The following is a 21394-nucleotide window of genomic DNA, read 5'->3' as shown; positions in this document are numbered from 1 at the left end:
AAATAAATTACATGATTTTGCTGTGGTGCAACCCTGTTGCTCTAGAAGCAGAGGAGACACTAAGGTGGAAGTAGCTAAAATAACTGCTGAATAATCATTGGTAGAGTGCCTGACTCTAAAGGAATTCTCTCAGCAACAGTGTGCCCAATGTACTCAAAGGTACCTGGGATGTTACTTTTAAGAATGACTATTGGCTCCAGCTCCCTTTGTCTATATTAGTATAAATCCAGTCAGCTCCTAAGATCTATGGACTATTAATGGATCGGCTTATTATTCTACAGAAAGAACTCTTTTATTATGTGAGCAGCCTCATTCCTCCAGCTCAGATCAAGAAAGGGATCCTGAAATTAGCAAGGAGATACATTAATGGATGTTAGTGTCTCCTTGTTGCCAGATTCCTATAGGAAAGAGCATGGCATTCAGTAAACCTTGCGATCGATCAATCTGCTCAGAAATTTTGTCTGGATTCCTCGAAATCAAAAACCTGATTGGCACATGCCTTTAAGGAGCTTATGGGTGAGATAACCAAGGGTTCCCTGGCAGAGTTGACTTCTTTTAATATGAGTGATGAAAATCAGTGTAAAAGTCTGAGCTGAGACTTTGGGGAAATCTGTCACCTATGCAAGAAGTAGCTTAGATGGGGACAGGAGGCTAATCCTTTAAGACGGTCCTCTGAGAGCTGAAACATTCCCAATTATGGTATATATACACCAGTGTGTACACGCATGGCTATGTAATCTTCCCTTTGGCTCATCTGCCTGATGAACAGATGGTCCATGAAATTCAGATTTTTAAGCCCCTAATTCACTGGACCCAATGTTTGGTTGGAATTTGGTCAATGCTAATATACGGCACCGCATTTAGAACATGTGCCTTTCAAAACAAAAAGTGTATTCTTTTATATCCTTTCCTTTTTTTGGTGTTTGGAGACTGGGCAGCTCAGTTATATAAAGCAGAGCATCTCAGTACCGAGAGAATTTAGGAATTCATTACGCTGAATAAAGAAAAGCTATTTTCTCTGCAGCGTTTGGGGCTTTTATATAATTTTAATTGTTATTGGTACAGATGTAGATCATCTAATCGTTATTTCAATTTCAAGAAATCTTTTATGAGTCAGAATAATAGCAATAATAACCAAAAGATGAAAACCACCATCTCCTTTAATGCAAGCGTTCACAAATTAAAAAGGCAACAACAATCCCACAACAATGAGTTACATAAGGTATTGGTAGTGGAATTAAAGAAAACTCAATTAACTTTGCTCTGTTCATACAAACTCATCTCAAATATTCTCTTCAAATACAATTTAGACATCATATAAGAACAAAATGAGTTATTTTTTTTTAACCAAATAGTCATTAGAAAGCGATAAAACCAGCATTTCCTTAAAGAGCATTAGTCATTTCAATTTGGTATATGACAAAAAAAAAAAAAAAAGAAGAAGAAGAAGAAGAAGGGGATAGGGTATGAGTGAATTAGTGTGAACCAATGTTCTAGGCTTGTGCTATGGACCATTCTAATAACCGCTCACAGTTTTATAATATTTTTATTGTTTATATAGCATCTTTCATATTGCAAGAGCCTAGGGATATAGGTTGTCTAGATATAATTATGCCCATTTTATAGATGAGGGAGTTGAGGATCAGAAGAAATAAATGTTTTGCTCAAGGCCACATGGGCTTTGAGGGTCAAGACTGAAATTTCAATTCAGTTTTTCTTCTTTATGAAATCCAATGCTCTTTCTACCATAAAAATTACTACCAAAGTTCAGCATTATTTTTGAGCCTCACAAAAAAGAGAAAAAAATCACAACCCGTAAGATATTTACAATTAGTATTTTTATGCCATTTCCCAAATGAAAAAAACATCAGTTCAGAAAGGTAGTATCAGACTAAGATTTACATCTAATTATTTCTCTAAGCACTAAACAGCCCTGCGTTTCTGTTGCCATAGTGCCTCCTCATTCCAGCCAGTCCATATTGTAATATAACTTTTGAATAATTGAAGATTATATTAATAAATGATTTCTGGTACCAAACAACCAATCACCAGTCTTGTTCATAGTGGTGATTTCTATAAGCTGTGATCTCTTGCATCACATCAACCACACTTCTTTGCCTCCATTTTGCCAATGTTCCTTTTATCAAGTCAAGTGAAAAGGATTATGGGTTACTGAACAAGATGTATGTCTTCATCTTTCCTCACACCCACTATTACTAATGCTCACCACACCACTCAAAGATAATCACTTGGAGACAAAATTCAGGTATTTACCATCACAGCCACATCCATCAGGACTGAGCTGAAATCCCATTTTGCAATCACATTCATAGCCTCCCAAATAGTTGATGCAGAACTGGGAACAGCAGGCTTGCCCACTCTCACACTCATCAAGATCTGAAAAGGAAAAAAAAAAAAGGGTGGCATTCAAATAAATTGTAGAATGATGGGCAATGGCACCCTTTTATTATTGCAAAATAATTTTAATCTCCCTGATGTTCAGATTGTATGGATATGTGTATAAGGGGAAATGACCTCCTTCTGGGTCTATATGGCTCTCTACCACTTCCATACCCTGGACTTATTTGTTTGGTATTAAAATAATTGCATGTTTACTTTTAAACAGAAGGAAAGAGATCTTTCTGCCCTCTAGTTGATGGAACAACCTGATGACATAAACACATGTGCACATGCACAGTCACACTACATTCTAAAAAAAAAAAAATGGAAAAAAAATACAAAACAAAATATATGATTCCAGGAGCACTTGGCAGCTGGAAAGAGGAGCTTGTTATGGCATGTGGCACTAGAATCAAAGGTCCTAAACTAGAAGGGACTTTGGAGGCCATCAAGCCATTTATTTTAAGGGTAAGGAGATGGAGGTGAAGACTCTTGTACAAGGTCACGTGAGTTGTAAGAGGTAGACTGGAGCTTAGGTTTTCCAACTCCAAAACCATTGGAAAGCATCATTGATGAAGAGCTAGAAGGAAGCTTAGATCATCTATTCCAAATCTTTTACTTTTGGATAAAGAAAGCAAGGTACAGAGAAGGGGAATGGCTTATTCTGAGTCATACAACCAGCATGTAATAGAGCTTGGATTCAAATTGAAACTTTGATTCCCAATGTGCTGCTTTTTATGTCACCATGCTGTTTTTTCCCAGAAGAACTGGTGTTTCAACACACATCTGGAGAATTCTGATCCAGTGCACTTTACACTGACTTTTCAGATGTTTAGAAGAGTCTTGATAGAATTGGTTTTAGGACAAGTGGGTCACAAGGGCTGAGAGAGACAGCACCAGCAGTAAGAGGAAGTGGCAATCAGGTCCCACCAGAAGAGATCCAACTCATTTGTTAGTCTGGTTTCCTCTAAAGAAACAGGATTTATATAAAGTTTATATTAGATAATGTGGCTTAGTAGATAGAAGGATTGCTCAAAGCTGGAATGACCTGCATCCAAATTCTGTCTTTGCCACAAACTCGCTGTGTGACCCTGGGCAAGGGATTCCATCCCTCATTGTCTGAGGCCGCTCTCAGGCTATATGTTGCAAACCTGTTTGGTAGAGGGAATATTTATCCATATAAATGAACTCACAAGTACAATTACTATCTCTTTTTCCCCTTTCTTAATAATATTTGATTTTTTTCCAGTTATGTGTAGAGATAGTCTTCAACATTCATCTTTTAAAATTTTGAATTCTAATTTTTCTGCCTTCTTCCCTTCCTTCTCCCTCCCAAAGACAGCAAACAATTTGCTATAGATACATATGGACAACCATGTTGAACACATTTGCATATTAGTCATGTTGCGAAAGAAGATGCAGAACAAAAGAAAAAAAAAAACACACCAAAAAAAAAACCAAACAAAATGAAATAAAAAAAAATTTAAGAGTATGCTTCAATTTGCATTGAGTCCATCGTTCTTTCTCTGATATCGATAGAATTTCCCATCGACAGTCTTTTGGAATTATCTCAGGTTATTTTCTTGTTGAGGAGAGTTAAATCTATCATAGCTAATAATCAAATATCTTGCTGTTCTGTGTACAATGTTCATTCTTCTGGATCTGCTCATTTCACTCAGCATCAGTTCATTTAAGTTTTTTCAAGTTTTTTTTTTTAATTTTCCTGTTCATCATTTTTAATAGAACAAGAATATTCCATTACCTTCATGTACAACAACTTGTTCAGCCACTCTCCAAATGATGGACCTTCTTTCATTTTTAATTCTTTATTACCTGAGCTGCTATAAACATTTTTTCCATGTGGTTCCTTTTCCTTTTTTGACCATCTCCATGGGATTACAGACTTAGCAATGGTATTGCTGAATCAAAGTGAATGCATCATTTTATAGTCCTTTGGACATTATTCCAAATTGGTCTCCAGAACGATTGGGTCAGTTCACAACTCCAATTACAATGCATTAGTACTCCAATTTTCCAATAACTTCTCCAATATTTCTTCAATATTTATCATATTACTTTTCTGTCATATTAGTCCACCTGATATATGTGAGGGTATACCCCAAAGTTGCCTTAATTTGCATTTCTCTAATTAATAGTGATTTAAAGCATTTTCTCCTACAATTATAGATAGCTTTAATTTCTCTCTGAAAACTGTCTGTTCATATCCTTTAATCATTTATCAATTGAGAAATGTGTACTTTACTCCTATGTATGATACTTATAGGAACTATTTCATGAAGATTAGTCCTTTCTGCTTCTAGGACAGCTAAGAATAATACTAACAGATTGTTTCCAATTTGATTCAATTTGTAAACAAACACATTTAATATGTTCTAGCCTAATGCTAGATTGTTTTTATTAATGGGATTTGTGGAATGAGTATTAGCACTGATAAAAGATAAAAGAAGTAGATAAAAATAAAGATAAAAGAAGTAGAATAAGACCTGCCCTTGTTTGTATGTTTCTGTTGCTTAGCTAGTTAATGTTATTATGTGATGCCATCTAGGGGAAGGGTAGGGAAAAGGGGGGAAATTGGAACACACGGTTTTTTCAAGGATCAATGCTAAAAAAAATTATGCTTGCATATGTTTTTTTTTAAACTTCAATAAAAAATTATTTATTAAAAGAAAGAAACAAATGTTATTAAGTGACTTATACAATCAAGGATTTAATTAGATCACATCTGAAATCTGCTATGGGGTTCTCAGAATCCTCTAAAATATAGTGCATGGCTGATTGTCTTTATGGCATCTGAACGTGATTGTCAAGTCTTTGGGAAAGTAAATACAAATAGAAGAAGGGATTCTCCAATGGCTACCCCAGGACTCTGTGCTGTTTATTGTTTTTATCAATAACTTGGTGCCATGACATATATACCAAACTTGCAGATGGCATTAAGCTGGGAGCAATAGCTTCTACACTTGATGACAAAGCCAGAATTGTGAAAGATCAGTAGAGACTAGAACACTGAGCTGAATCTAATTAAAAGAAAACTTAATAGGGATAAATGTGATCTTATATGGGCTAAAAAGTCACCTTCATGAGTACAATAAGAGGGAGGCATGAGTAGACAGCAAATTGTCTGGAAAAAAAAGATCTGAGGATTTTCAGGGATGGCAAATTTAATTTGAATCAACAGTGTGATGTGGCAGCAAAGAAATCTGAGGTGATTCTTAGATTACAGTAAGAGAGACATAGTTTCCAGTCATAAAAAGGTCACAGTTCTACTGTCCTTGGTCCTGATCAGAACACATAAGGAATAGTGTTCAACTTTAGGCAATGTATTTTTATAAAGACATTCAAAAACTGGAGAAGGCCAAGAAAAGGGCAACTAGGAAGATGAAGGAAATAAAATTCATAATACCTTAGTTATGGGTGAAAAAAGTGGAGATTTTTTTTTTTGTCAGCATAAGAAAAGACTTATGGGCTAGATCATGGGCATTTTAAACAATTGAGGTGCTCTCTTGAAGGAGAGATAAGTTATGTTTCTGTTTGGCTTTAAAGGGCAGAACTAGGATTAAGCTGGAATCTGGCAAAATCTGGGTTCAACTACTGCCTCTGACACTTACAAATTTTTTGACCCTGGGCAAGTGATTTAGCTATTCTGTCTCAGGTTCCTCATCTTAAAATGAAGAGGCTGGACTTGAAGATTTCCAAGGTCCCTTTTTGCTCCAAATCTAAATTCCTATAATAAATTCAAAAGGTTGAAAGCAAGTAGGGAGAAAAAATTTCTAACATTTAGCATTGTCCAAAATGGAAATGGGTTCCCACAGTAGCAGTGAGTTTTCCGTCACTGGTTATTAAGTTAAAATTGGATAGCAATCTGTACAGATCCTGCAGAGGGGATTCTTTGAGAGACCATCTCACTTTCTTCTTGTTCTAAAACCCAAGGATTTGAAAGGGTTTTTTGTTTGATTACCTTTTTGTTTGTTTATGGGCTATGAATAATTTCCCTCTCATTAGGTTTAGGACAAGTAGAAATTAAATACAAATTTGGTTATCTACTTCATTCAGTTTATCTCTCATATTACCAATGAGGAGATGGATAAGTTTCTCAAAATAATTCACAGAGCTAAGATTTGAACCAATGTCCCCTAATTTAATGTCTGATTATCCCGTGATCCAGCCTATACACACCAAAATGTAAAGTCTTTATTCAAGGAAATCTTTGTTCATTTTAAGCTCTGGAGACCAGTGATGAAAATGACATGGGTAATTTCCAAGAATGCCCTGCAGTCATTTCACTCTCTGCTCCACTAAGAATGGAGAAATATGTGCTAGTGATCAGGGTGTCTGGATCTAAGTCCTTGGCTCCCCTGAACCTTGTTGAGCTATTAGGTTGGGGGTGGACTGTCAGTGCTGAGTTTACAAAAATCTCTGAATGTTAACTAGATGAACAACCACAGATGTAAAAGGTCACTATCGCAATTAACCTTGGAAAGGGTACCGGCATTAGAAAACTCAGGAAGAGAAAGGAAAAGAAGAAAATGAAATCAATCAGTCCAGGTTAAGGGTCACCATGAAATTGATTAATGTGGGTCATTTGGACACAAAATGTTCTTTCTCCTGCAAATGTCACCAGTGGGGCTACCTTGTAATATTTTAGATATTATCTATTTCCTGGCTCGTATTTAATTTCAAAGAGTTGTTGGGAGACAACACCCAAAAACTTCTAGTCATTTTTTCCCTATTTCAACTCCAAACCTACCATATCTTTTTTTATTGCCCATTTGAACACTGAAATATTTTCTTTGTCATCTTCTTAATCACATCAATCATCATACATTTGTGATGTAGGTTTTTCCCTTCTCCGGTTCCTTCATCAAGTTAGAAAATAATGCACTTGATCTTACCTTCATTGATCCAATTCTTACTCATCACAAGGCAGAAATTTGTCAACCTGTCTGAAATATCATTATTATCTTCCTCCCAAATCCTCCAGCCTCCTAAATTTGAAACCTCAGTAGAATCTTCCCTTTACCTCATACATATGGTCAATCAATTGTTAAATTTTGCCACTTATCTCTTCACCAAATCTGTAGCATTGTTCCCTTTCTTTCCATTTTCACAGCCACTACGTTTCTTCAGATCTCCATCACTTCTAATCTGAACTATTTCAATGAGATCTTAAATGGTTTCCCTGCCTCTGTTCTCTTTGCCTCTCCAATCCTCCACATTGCTATCCAAGTGATTTTTGTTATGCTCGGATCTGGTCATATCACTCCTTACTTGATAGATTATAGCAGTTCCTTCCCACCTCCATGATTTTATATAACTTCCCCTTCAACTTGCAAAGCCCTTTACACTTTGTTCCAATCTATCTTTCTAAACTCATTGTACAGGTTACTTTTTTTTTTTTTACTCTTTTACTACTTTTAACACTCTCCATACTCTGCCAAATGGGCAATGTGATGTTTCTCATACATCAGTTTCCATCTCCTATCTGGGCCCCATGTTTCACACTTGAGATACATTCCCTTCTCACTTCTAACTCCGCTTTCACGAAGCAGCTTAAATACCCCTTTTACATGATGACTTCCCAAATCAACCCAACAACGAGTGCATTCCTTTCCTGAACACTCTGAATTTATTTTATAACTATGCTCTATTTACCCATATATGTCCCTGTCTCTAAAGATAAAATGAGCTCTATAAACCTCTGATTGTTTCCTTTTTGGACACTGTATCTACACAGTATCTAGCCCAGTTCCTGGAAGACTGAAAGATAGAGAGTATTTATGAAGCACTTACTATATTACAGGCACTATTCAAAAAAAAATAGTAAGTGCTTAATAAGTCTTGATTTAATGATTTAGTTTTTATATTTCCTATATTTTCCAATTTAGTCTTTTCTCCTCCATCTAGAAAATTTACTTTGTAAGAAGAATAAAAGAGTAAAAATCTATTAAAACTATGCACAAATCAAATACAAAGTCCATACTCTTCTATCATTGCATATAAGGGAGGGGAAGCACACGACTATTTTCTTTGAGGCCAAACTTGTTCATCACAATTACCCAGCATTCAATTCAGAATGTATTTTAATTGTCCTTGGTCTCCATAGCTTCTGTTTTATTCCAATCATTGGGGCACAGTTGGACAGAGAGCTGTAGGATCTTAGAATCAGGAAAACCTCAGTTCAAATCTGACACAGATATCTATGAGATGTACAGCACTGGACATGTCACTTAAATGCTAGCTGCCTCAGTTTTCTCCAGTGAAAAATGGGGGTAGTAATGATAACACCTAGCTATTGTAGCTATTCCAAGGATCAAATTAGAAAATACATGTAAAGAGCTTTGTTAAAGTTAAAATGCTATATTCATATTAGTTTTTATCATGTTTCCCCATTTATGTTTACTTTACCTTGTACCTCTTCATATGACCCATTTCTGTATTTTATTATACATTATTATATTATCTCGTATTTTATTATAATAAACAGCAATATTCCATATATTATTTACCATTTCCTTTGTCAATCCTTAATTGATGGGAGTCTACTTTTCTCTGTCTTTGCTTCTACAAAAGGGTTTATTATTAAATATTTTGGTTTATGTAGATGCTTTCTTTTTCTTTTTATTATCATTACTTTTTTTATCAGGGACTTCTTTGATTTATTTGTATAGTGGTGAGAGCTGTGGGTCAAAAGCTATGGATTTTCTTAGCATAGTTCCAAATTAATAGGCAAAGATCTAGTTTCAATGTATCACAAATGTCTTAGAAAGCACAAATTCTTGTATCCTTTTGGCAGTCTGGTCAGGCCTCTGGACTCCTTTTCAGGAACAAAAATATATTTATATAAATATTTAAATATGTGTGTGTGTGTGAATTATATATATACATTTTTTAAAAGCCAATCAATAGTTATCAAAACATACTTTAAAACTTTATTGACTTCAAATTAAGAACCCCTGTAATCTAAAGAGCCATTAATGTATTCTGTTTGTCAAACATTAGTGAAAACTTCCAATTCACATTATTGTTGGCTCTGCCGCTTCCTCCCTTTATAGCTGTATTTCAATTGGTTCTGAATGACCTTATTTGGCATGGCAATTGGCTAAGATTGCCACGGACATTTGCAGATCTGCTGACTTATTTTCAAACCTACTTATGTATTGTTTGCCATGTATGATTACCTACAGACACACACTTTAAAAGCATTTAATACTGAAAGAGGCTAAAAGGAAAATTCTTAATTTTACTTTATGCATGAGTATTTGCAGAAAACATCTGTGGCCTTAACCTATTTTCAGACAAATAAGCAAAGTGTGTACTCTTCAAACTAATCATTGCATTTACTTTAATGAATGTTTGGGTTTTGGATATAGATGGTATTTATTCTTGGAAAATGAAATAAACTTGAGTAATAAACAATATGACTTTGTTGTGTTGACTGTTGAAATCTCATAAATATGCAATTTTTGTATTTTGACCCTGGCAGATGCTATTTTTCCTAGCAGCAAACAAGAGCTTTACTGAACTATACTTTCCAAAGTACAGAGAGAGAGACTCCAAGCCAAGTTGTAGGTTTTAAAGAATAAGCTTAGTCGAGGTTAAGTTTAGTGTAGCTAATAATAAAGAGAGAACAAAATAGAAAGGAGAATTTACATATTTTATTATAATAATAGCTGTAAATTATACATTTCTAAATACATGGTAGTTAGGGTGCTTAACTTGAGAGTTAGATACATCTGAATTTAAATCCTGGTTCTTCTATATACTATTGGAGGGAATGTGGGCAAGTCATTTAAACCATGTGTTTCAAGATAACTCATTATGTTTCACTACTGTCAGTCAGTCAATCAATTAACAAGCATTTATTAGGCATTAATCGCATAACACACACTATGGTAGGCTCTATGAATAGCACCTGTCCTCAGAGAGATTATATAGCATTGTGGGGAGACAGAGATATTTGCATATATAAGTATGTACAATGTAAAAGCAAAGACTTTAGAAATATAGGTGGGTTTTAGTGCTAGAAATTCATGATTCCACTCAACTTCAAGTCATTCTCTCAGGTAGGCAAGGCAGATAGAGGATCATAGGATGATTGGTAGAGGGATGGTAGAGACCACTATGATCAACCTCCCTATTTACAGGTAAGGAAAATGAGGTCAAGAGAAGATATTTTACTTGTTTAAAGTCATAGAGTAAGTATCTGAAGCAGAATTCACAAGTAAGTCTTCATTATTTCAGATTCTATCTTCTGCATAATCTAGTTGATTCACTGTTCCCATTTTATCCATGGAGAAACTGAGACTCAAGTGTGTTAGTCATATTTCCCAAAGTCTCATAGACAGTGAATGAGAGAGATGGGGCTTGCACATGAAAATTCTGATTATAAATCAAGTGTTCTTCTGCCTATACTGTGATCAGCTCCTGATATATTGATAGACTTTGCAATGTGATGGGTAAAGCTTTAAAACATTGTATGATTTACAAGGAAAGGAAGTCATAGAAGCAATCAGTTTTGAGGGAGAACCCCACCTCCCCCACAAACACTACAATACCACTTACAATATAGGATTATTATGCAGCATCACTTTTGATATCAGAAAATTTCTGAAATCATTGAAAAGACAAAACTCCCTCATAGAAAATAAACATTTCATCCAATTGCTAAAAGCACAAATGTTCCACTTCAGAGAAGTGGTTCTCCACTATAATTTAGTTGTTTCCAAATTTACTAAATAGTACTCATGATATTTAAGAAAAAATATTCAAAATACATTTTCTTTCCACTTCAATTAACATTAGGCATAGAAATGTCACATAGTGCTTTTGAATTTTGTGTGGAGGTAGTAGTAAGGATTGGGGGCAGCTAGGTGGCATTGTGGAGAGATTACCACATCTAGAGTCAAGAAGACTCATCTTTTTGAGTTCAAATCTAGCATCAGACAGTTGCTAGTTGTGTGACTCTGGGCAAGTCACTTCACCCTGTTTTCTTCAGTTTCCTCACCTTTAATGAGCTGGAGAAGGAAAGGGCAAACCACATTGGTGTCTTAACCAAGAAAACCCTACATGAGGTCACAAAGAGTCGGACACGACTGAAGTGACTGAACAGTTGTTCAGTAGTCATGGCAAATGGGAATAGAAGGAAAGACAAGGTAGGACTAAGTCAACAGAATGACATCTGACGATATTGTGAGTAAGGATTGCTTCTAGAAATATGGGCATTCTTTCTGGGGCTGAGACTAATCTGGTGCATCATCTTCATCATTTCCCACACACAGTAGAAATCTGTTCCTCTCTGCAGCATTGGATTGCATATTTCATTCCTTCCCTCATGTCGGCTGTCCTTGAATTGTCTCAAATTACGTAATTTCTGATTAAGACTTGAGGAACTTTCCTTTTGCAAGCAACACTGACATACAGAGAAAAGGAAGAGTTGAGGAGAATACTTCTATAATTGTCCTTTTGGAACACAGCTGTCCTTCAGAACAAAGCTGAAAATCAGCAGTAGGCATTAACAAGCCGAGGAATCAAGCTTAGGTGAGACCTTATTGTCTGATGGAGTTATTGCATATAGGAGACCTGGAAGGAACCGCAGAGAATATTTATAACAGCCCAAACATTTTACCATTAAGGAGACTGAGGCGCCAAAAGCTAATATCAATTGTTCAAGGTCATTGAAGTAGTTAACAATGAAACTAAAACTGGAACCCAGTTCTCTCAATTTATTTGGTATTTGATTCCCACATGACTTTGTTTTATTCAAACTTTTGGAACTTTTTGATTCTACTTGACTAGGATAATATGTGTATTCATCTTCCTAGCTGTGTGATTCTGGGCAAGTCACTTAACCCCAATTGCCTTAGCCAAAAAAAAAAAAAAAATCCCTTCAAATAAAAAAAAAATTGGCCATTTAATCAATTAATTAATTGGTTAATTAAATTGATTACCCTCCTTCTGGCCAAGTTGACTTTCAATCAGTAGTCTGAGGTTTTTAATTCAATCTACTCACCTTTGCAGCTAGAATGATACAAGGTATAGTAAAGTCGTCTGCAGTAAGTGATGGAAAGAACAAATGAATTCAGGGTAACTTCAAAATGAAGATGATGTTTGTCATAGATTACCTTTGCATGTTTTTCCATCCACATCAAGACGGTGTCCATGGTTACAAGAACAACGGGGCCCACCAGTTGAGTGCTCACAGTGATGAGAGCAGCCCCCATTGTTCTGCTCACAGCTATTGACAATTTCCATTTCAATCCCTTACAGGAAACAAAGAAAAGAGTGTTATTAGCATAACAAGAGAGTAACCTGAGTAGATCCAGCAACATACTGGGTGCCCATTCCCTGCTGGGTAAAAATTTTGGTGGGGAAAAATCACCCCAGAAAAGTAGAAATACAAGACCTCTTTAGCATTGAGGTCATCTTCAATGGGAAGATCAGAGATACTGGAAGCTCTTCAAACTCATCCATGTGGACGAAGGGCTACAGAAAATTTCATAATCTTAAGGAAATAAGCAAATGAGGCAGTTATTATATCATTAGCTCTCTATCAAACTGTAGTAGGATCAAAATTATTAACATTTCAAGTGTTTTGAAATCTTCAGTTCTAGCTTTTATTATTATTATCATCATAATATAATCATATTAATTTTTCAGTTGGTTCTGTATGACCTTAAAAAGTTTTTGCATTTGGACAAAGTTGCTAAGACAGCCTATTTTCCCATTTGCATAATGAGACACTTTTCTCTGTGACTTCAAAGATTTACATTTTCAATGGTATGGATATTCCTTATACCAGTGCAATCTATCACTCCTCTTACTTTATGGATAACATTGAATCACAGAATATCAGAATTGAAAAAGACCTAAGTGTCCAATATTTATCCAAACATGAATCTGTTCCATAACACAACCATTGATTGAGTGGCCATGTACACTTTGCTGAAATACCTCCACTGAATGGAGAACCTGCCATTTCCAGAGGCAGTCCAGCCCAAAAAGGAAACTGTTGGGAAGATTTGGATATGAAATTTATCTTTACATTAAGATGTGATTTTATTATCTTCTGTTTTTAGCTCTTCCTGAAAGACAAGTCTAACCTCTCTTACCCGAAAGCACTGCCTTTTAAACATTTAGTCAGTTATAATGTCCTCCTTACCTTAACCCCATCTCAAGTCTTTCTTCTACATACTAAACAGTTCCACTTCCTCACTCTTCCTCAGATGCCATGAAATCAAAGCTTTTATTGAGCTTTGTTACATTACATAATGAATAGAGAGAGGAATAGAACATGGAGACACAAGGACTTAAGACTGAATATTGTCTGAAGTGTCTGAAGAGACACTTATTGTTTGTGTGATGCCGAATGAGTCATTTAATCTGTCTCAGTTTCCTCATTTGTAAAATAGGAATAATAATAGGACCTAATTTCCCAAGATTGATGTGAAGATAAAATGAGAAATTTGTAAAGTGCTATATAAATTTTCCTTCCTTGCTTCTTTTCTTCCTTCATTCCATCTATCTTTACCTTTTCCTTCTTCCTTCCTTCATTCCTTTCTTTCTTCTTTCCATCCTTATCCCTTTTTCTCCTTCCTTCCTTCCTTCTTCCCTTCTTCTTCTTTCTTTCTTTCCCTCCCTCTTTCCCTCCTTCTTTTCTTCCTTGCATCTTTCATTCTTTCCTCTCTTTTTCTTCCTTCCTTCCTTTCTATTTTTTCTTTCTTTCCCTTCTTCCCCCCTCCTCCTCCTTTTTCTCCTCCTCTTCCTCCTCTTCCTCTTCTTCTTTCTCCTCCTCCTCCTTTTTCTTTTTCATTACTTAGAACTTGATTACACTTTCATTTATATTTTCCAATTTATAAATGTTCTCCCTAAAATGTGGTTCCCCATAACTGAACAACATACTTTTGGTTTGGGGTGACAAGGTCAGATGCCAGAAGTATAATTACCAACTCATACTCACAAGTTATACCTTGAGACTTCCTGCAGTCAAACAATTCAGTAACTTGCTTTCAACTAGGAATTTACCAAGACAGTTTTTAGGATGTCAACATATAGGTTATCTTAGATCTTAGGGATCTAAGGACCTTAGAAAAATCATTTAGTTAGTCCATTCTCCCCACCCACCCCCAACATATATTACAGATGAACAAATTGAAGTCCAGAAAGTTGTCTGATATCAAACAAAAAGCAAATGGTAAAGATGTAATTTAAATTGAGGTATTTTTGAATCCAAATCAGGTCTTCTTTCTAGAAATCTGTCCCCACTCTCTTAGGAAAATAATCCATTAAGTGACAAGGTAATCAGTTTTGTGATTATAAATAAAGAATGCAGAGATATTAACCACCAATTAAACTTCTCATAGCAGTCATTCTTTGCTTTCAGTTTGTAGAACTTTCTCCAAACTGTTTTTTAATTCGTATTGTTCCCATTTATAGATGAAAAAAATAGGATTTATGAGAGGAGAAAGGGAGAGATGAAGAGGGAGGAAGGAAGAGAGAGAGAGAGAGAGAGAGAGAGGAGAGAGAGAGAGAGAGAGAGAGAGAGATGAGACAGATAGAAACAGAAAGATAGAAAAACAGAAAGGCACAGAGAGAGAGAGACAGAGACATATATAGATAGATGGAGAGAAAGAGACAGAGAGACTGAGACAGAAACAGAGACATAGACATAGACAGATACAGAGAGATGGAGAGAAAAAGATGGAGAGAGACAGAAAGAGACACAGAGAGAGATGAAATAGGAAATGTAAAAAAGAGAAGAATAAGAAAGAGGATGGGAGATAGAACAGATAAGAAACATACAATATATGAGAGAGTCTGAGAAAGAAGATGAAAGGAAGGAAATGGAAAAGGAGATAAGAGTTTGAGAGAGACAAAGTGTATGAGAAATATGAAATACAGGAGAGGGTGGGAGGTTAGGAAGGAGAAAAGGGAGAGGGAAGAATAAGGAAGAGAAAGAAGAGATAAGACTGATAGAAAAATTGTATGTGTGACTACCTACAGAGGCTATGTCTTGACCAACAGTCTAAACCAATCTATAGCGGAGTGTTATGCTTTATAATAGGATTTTACTGTACTTGATAAATTCTTAACTTAGCTTTTGAGACTCAGGGAGGAAAAGTCTATCAGTCTGAAAACATTTATCCTAGAAACCTGCAGCACGCTCATGATGCAGCAGATGCCAGTGGGTCTCAGAGAAGTGCCAGGGTGATATAGGCACTTTCAATTTTTATGTCAGCTTTTTAATTTGCCTAAATCTCCAAACACAAAGTCTGGGAAATAAGCCGAAGTTCTGAGTCTCCAAGAACAAAAGCAAATCATTTTCTTTGTTGAGTTTTAAACTTACATGAAATAATTAAAATATGGTTTCATATTTTAAATAACTCTGATGTTAAAAACTGTCATCTAGTGGAAAGATGAAAGAGGAATAAAGAAATATAGGTTGGATGGGACCTTAACACTATTGATTGGTGTGTAACCTGGGGCTATGTCACTTGACTTAATCTTACTGTGATTGGATTTTCCCATCTGTAAACCATGGCAGTAGAGAAGATTCAGTGGGAAGGTATTTCAAGGTCCTCTGAGAAAAATTATGTAAATAGAAGAAATTGTTCTCTGAGGAAAGAAATAAAACAGCGTGTTTGTGTGCAGAATAAGGGAAAAAAAGTCATCATCCGATGTTCTTTTTTTATGAATGAAGGATCATTCATTGTTAAACACCTCCATGAACTGGAAAAAAATATTCACTTATTGCACGGGATCCATAACAACTTAAAATATTAATGTTTCACTGAGAACAAACTGTGTATCACTTTCTGAAAACATCCAGGTCTGGGGGAGGGACTATAGAGAAGACTGAGTCAATTATTCACATAAGAAAAAGAATTATAAAAATACATTAAACATAAAATGTATTCAACTCTAGGGGAAAGTGCTTTCCCAAGTAAATTCCATAGAAATCCTGCACCTAGTAACTCATTAGCAATAACTGCCTACTTCTTCATAATAATAGGTCATGCTTTACTCCCTGAGAGTGTACCAGTCAGACTGCAAGAGACTTTATTTCTCATATTTGTGAAATGCACCCATCCCCTAAGCCTCTGGCTATATTAAAAAAAAAAAAAAAACCAAACATTAATAAGTAAGAAAAATCAGCTCACATTCTCCCAATGCCTGAGAGGATTCCCCGGGGGCATTCAGAGAAAGATGAACTTCAGAAGAAGTGGAATCCTAATTAGTTCTTAATTCTCCTCTCCTATCTAATTTATCTAGGCCTACTCTGTAAGAGACTAATGTCATCACATAGCAAAACTGGGCTGGTTTTGAGTCAGGTCCATATTGCCAGGGCTCAAAGCTACACTGACAAATCACCCCTTAATAAAGCAGCTACAGATTTCTATTGTAGAGGGGAGATTTATTCCGCTAGGTGTTGCTGTAGATGGCTCCAGAGATTTCTCCCAAAGCTGTGATTTGGGGGATGCAGAATTTTAACATTATTCAAGGATGAATAAGAATGTGGAGCTCTGACTTGGGTCCTGTCTCTCTCTCTCTCTCTCTCTCACACACACACATACACACAACAACGTGCAAATAAGATAAACTGAAGATATTTACAAGTGGTTATTTACTCAATGTTTCAAAACTTTAAATGGTGATTTCAATTTGGTTTGTCCTTTTTCATATGATAAATCAGCAGGCAATTGTTGGGTGCCTACTAAGGCATTGTGCTAGTCTCTGAAGGTATACATATAAAAATAAAACTGTCTTTCCCCTCAAGTTTACATGCTACAGGGAAAGGGTGGATAGTGGGAAGTATGATATTTTTGGAATGGAGACATGGAATCTAGCTCAATATGACCAAAACAGAGACCTCTTCCTCTTTCCCTCAATTTTTCTTCTCCTAATTTCCCTTATCATCATCAAGGATATCATCATCCTTGTCACACAAATTTACAATCTAAGTATCATCTGCTTCTCTCTCACTCTTGCTTGTTTGTGTGTCTGTCTCCCTTTTTCTCTCTCTCTTATCTCTGTCTCTTTGCATCTCTCTCTGTCTCTGTCTCTCTGTCTCCGTCTCTCTCTCTCTCTTTCTCTGCCTCTATCTGTCTCTCCTTTCTGTCTTTCTGTCTCATTGTCTCTGTCTCTTTCTGTCTGTCTCTCCTTGCTTTTTCACTCTCCTCTCTTCTCTCTCTCTCTCTCTTTTTCTTTCTCTCTCTCTCTCTTTTCTCACCTTTTCTCTTTCTCTTTCTCTTTTGCTTGCACTTTCCATCTGAAATAAACACCACACACACACACACACACACACACACACACTGCTTCTTTCCTCTATATATTCCCAAATTTTACCATTTCTACTTCTATAATATCTCTAGTATATTCCCCCTTCTCTCCTTCTGGGCCTGTTGCCACCCTGGGGGAGACCCTCATCATCTCACCTCTGGGTTACTGCAGTAACCTGCTACTGAGTCTCCTGCCTCAAGCCTTTTCCCATGCTGGTCAATTCTCACTCAGCTGTCAAATTATCTTCCCCAAGCACAAGTCTAACCATGTCAACATGTCATCCCTCTTTTCAATCAGCTCCAGTGGCTCCCTATTTTCTAATGCCCAGTATCTATTGATTAGTTCCACTTTATCCTGCATATATCTTATTTGCATCGGGCTGTGCGCTCCTTGAGAGAAGAGGGTATCTTTTCCTTCTCTTTATATTCCAAGCATTTAGTGGAATGCATGGTACATAGTAGGTGCTTAATGATGCTAGATGCCTGATTTTGGTTAAAATGAATTTTCCCTCTGAGAGGTGGCCTCTGTGCACATCATATAGTATGGAGAGTGGGATAGAGTTGGGGAATAGGAAGGTGATTAGCAGCTGGGATGAAGTAAAAGCTTCATCAAGAAGGGGAAATGAGCTGAGTTTTAAAGAGAGAGAAGAATTATAAGAACTAGAGGTAAGGAGGAGGCACATTCCATGCATAGGAGATATCTGTCAAAAAGAGAGAGAGAAGATGGTATATCTTAAGTGAAGAAAAGCAAGATGGGAAATTGAGCACAGAATGTGGGAAGAGGGGAAATGCATAATAAAGGTGAGCAGGTAAGTTGTAGCTGGCTGTGAAAAGCTTTAAAAACCAGAGGAGTTTGTATTTGATCTTAGAGAGAGAAAATCTTGGGAATTTATCGAGTTGGGAAGTGATGTGGCCAGGTATGTGATTAAAGGAAATCCCATTGGCAGCTGTGTGGAGAATGGATTGGAATAAAGAGAGACTGGAGGTAACATCTATAAAATGAGTTGGAGAAGGAAATGGCAAACCACTCCAGTATCTCTGCCAAGAAAATCTCAGATGGGGTCACAGTCAGACACAATGCTTAATTTTGCAAAATATTTTGTATACATTTGTATGTGTGCATGTTAATGAAGGACATGCTCAGTCCACTTCTTCATAATTTGAGGAAATTCTACTTAGAAACCTCTGATTAATTATTATGCTCCAAGTGTTTGTAAGCTAGAACCCTCAACAATTATGTAGGAAAGGACCTGAAATTTCTATGAGGTGAGCTCTTGAAGGAGCTAAGGAAGCTTGCCTTAAATGAGACTGAGCGTGGTATGGAGTGAGTTGAAAAAGTGGCTCATGATTGTTACTTTCTGGTATTTGGAGGATCAGCAGGTGGAAAGGGAATTAGACATCACTGATAAGACTACAGGGGCCAAATCCAGGACATCACAATAGGTGAATATCCCAAAGAGGCTGTTGTAGACCTGTAGAACCCTTCAGGTTCCATGTAAATTGTAGAAGATCTAGAGTCACAGGGCTTGGATTAAGAGCCGACTTTGGATGCCTACTATCTGTATGACCATGAGCAAATAACTGAATGATGATATAGGGACTAGCAAACTGGCCTTGGACTGAAGAAGATCATCAGAAACAAACTGTCTGTGTGACTGGATATATTAGTTGACTTCCCAGCATCAGCCAACAACTCTCCAAGACCATCATTACAAGATGCTAAGTTCCTTAGAGTGATGGGATCCAGTCCCTATCCCTATGGTCAACAGGATAAAATCAAAACTCTGTTTTATTTATTTTTTTAAGTTCAAAATTGACTTTTTTTTTTCAAATGGAGCAATAGAAAGCAGAGGAGCGGGTGAGTTAAGTCTGAATACCAAATACAGAGCAAAAGAAAAAAAACCTAAACACACAATTTACTCTGTGTATAGCAGGAACATAAGATTTGGAGTTGGGGAATCTGGATTAATGCCTAATATTCACATGACTTTAGTCTATTAATTGCTCTCTCTGAGGCTCAGCTTCCTTGTGAAGGGATTGGTCTAAATGGCTTCTTAAAGTCTCTTCTCCTTCTAAATTTGACATATGGATCCATTTACATGTTCTAAGCTCCCATCAAGCTAAAGAAAATTTACAGCAGTTTAATGGGGGAAATGAATTATTGAAGTGCAGTGGAAAAAAGCATCTGTCCCGAGTTCTCCTTTTTACTTATCTGAGCCCTGTAAGTGACAAAGAACTCTGGCTGTGTGTAGAGTCATTGGTCCAAAGACTTGGATGATAGGTTTCTTAACACTAATATAAGGAGGCATGAGAGACACAGAAATATAAGATGCTCCCTGCCCTAAGGACCTTATGGTTTAATCAGGTATCATAATTATGACACAGTTTTGAGAAGCAGCATACTGTCATGTTTAGAAAGGTGACTTGGAACCAGGAAGATCTGTCTTTCAACACTGCCTTTCACATAAACTGGCCATGTGACCCCAGATAAGATTCCCCCAACCTCCCAACTGTACAGCTTCCTTCACCAATGAAATCCCAAGATAAAAGGAAAAAAAAATAGTACATTAAGTTTTACAAAGTCCTTTTATCACAACAGGGTCAAATAGGTAATTCAAGAGTTATTATATCTATTTTACTAATAAATAAACTGAAGATCAGAGAGTTTTTGAGTTTTTCCAGAGTCACACAACTTAATGAAGATGGTTTCATATATGTTAGTTTCGAGTTGCCAATGGATCATCCATGTGACAAACATAAAGGAGATAGTTGGGTTTAGTGTTCAAGATTAAGAGAAAGTTGGAGAAATAAGTTAAGTAGTCAACATATAAGCAAGAGTGAAAGTGGATATGATTGCCCATAAAGGGATAAAGAAGAAAACTTTGGTGGGCATCTGTTTCAGTGGTGGGGGAAATAGAAATATAGATAGATTTTTTTCCTGGAAAAAAAAATAAAAAAGATGGACTTCCTGACCCAGTTCTTTGTCATTGCTGACCCAATATAATCTTGAGGTATTAATAGATAGTCTTTTCCAATCATTGCCTTGTAAAAATGGTTCCTTCATTACTGATAGTTCTCCTTTCTTGAGCTCCCAAGAGAAATAGATTAATGATAGATTAGCACTGAGGATAGTATTAGATAAAGAGAAAACAGCAAAGGACTCTGAGTCAAGAACACTTGGGTTCATGCAGTGCCTCCAACACTTATTCAGATATCAGCTTTCTCATCTAGAAAATGGGTATCATCATCCTTGCATTGCCCACATTAATCAAATAGCAAGCATTTATTAAGTCCTTAATAGATGTTCAAGCACTGTAGTAGGTACATGCAATATATTAAAAATAAAACAGTTCCATCCTTGAGGAGCTTATTTTTTACCCAGCATTGTTGTGGAGTAAAGTACATTTTGAGTTGTAAAATACTTTTTTAAGAGCAAACTATTATTATGATTAATAGCAATAATAACAGTCATAGTGCTGGATGAATGATCACTGATTGCAAAATAAAATGAAAGAATTATAAAGTGGTAGCTGAGGAAAGAATCACAGGAAGGAAAATGAAGGAAGTACAAAATGGTAGCAGAGGAAAAATCCCAGGAAGGAAACATGATAAAAAGAATGGATTATTTATACTGCAAATGGGAAGGTAAACCACTGGGGATACTATGGGCTCTATTAGTGACTTTAAAGTGTCAAGAA

General features: G+C 36.3%; 1 protein-coding gene across 1 annotated transcript in view; it reads right to left on the bottom strand.

Annotated features, from left to right (window-relative positions):
* The window catches only part of LOC127556983 (EGF-like and EMI domain-containing protein 1), a 585752-nt gene that overhangs the window by 16943 nt on the left and 547415 nt on the right, over positions 1-21394 (bottom strand). The window contains exons 9-10 of the mRNA XM_051990486.1: positions 12543-12680; positions 2275-2397 (exon numbers count right to left, since the gene is read on the bottom strand). Coding sequence (XP_051846446.1) covers positions 2275-2397; positions 12543-12680 — 261 coding nt within the window. The remainder of the gene's footprint in view (positions 1-2274; positions 2398-12542; positions 12681-21394) is intronic.

Source organism: Antechinus flavipes, chromosome 3 (genome assembly GCF_016432865.1).
Source record: "Antechinus flavipes isolate AdamAnt ecotype Samford, QLD, Australia chromosome 3, AdamAnt_v2, whole genome shotgun sequence".
Lineage (NCBI taxonomy): Eukaryota > Metazoa > Chordata > Mammalia > Dasyuromorphia > Dasyuridae > Antechinus > Antechinus flavipes.
Note: the sequence above shows the minus strand (reverse complement) of the source record. Positions and strands in the feature narration are given on the sequence as shown.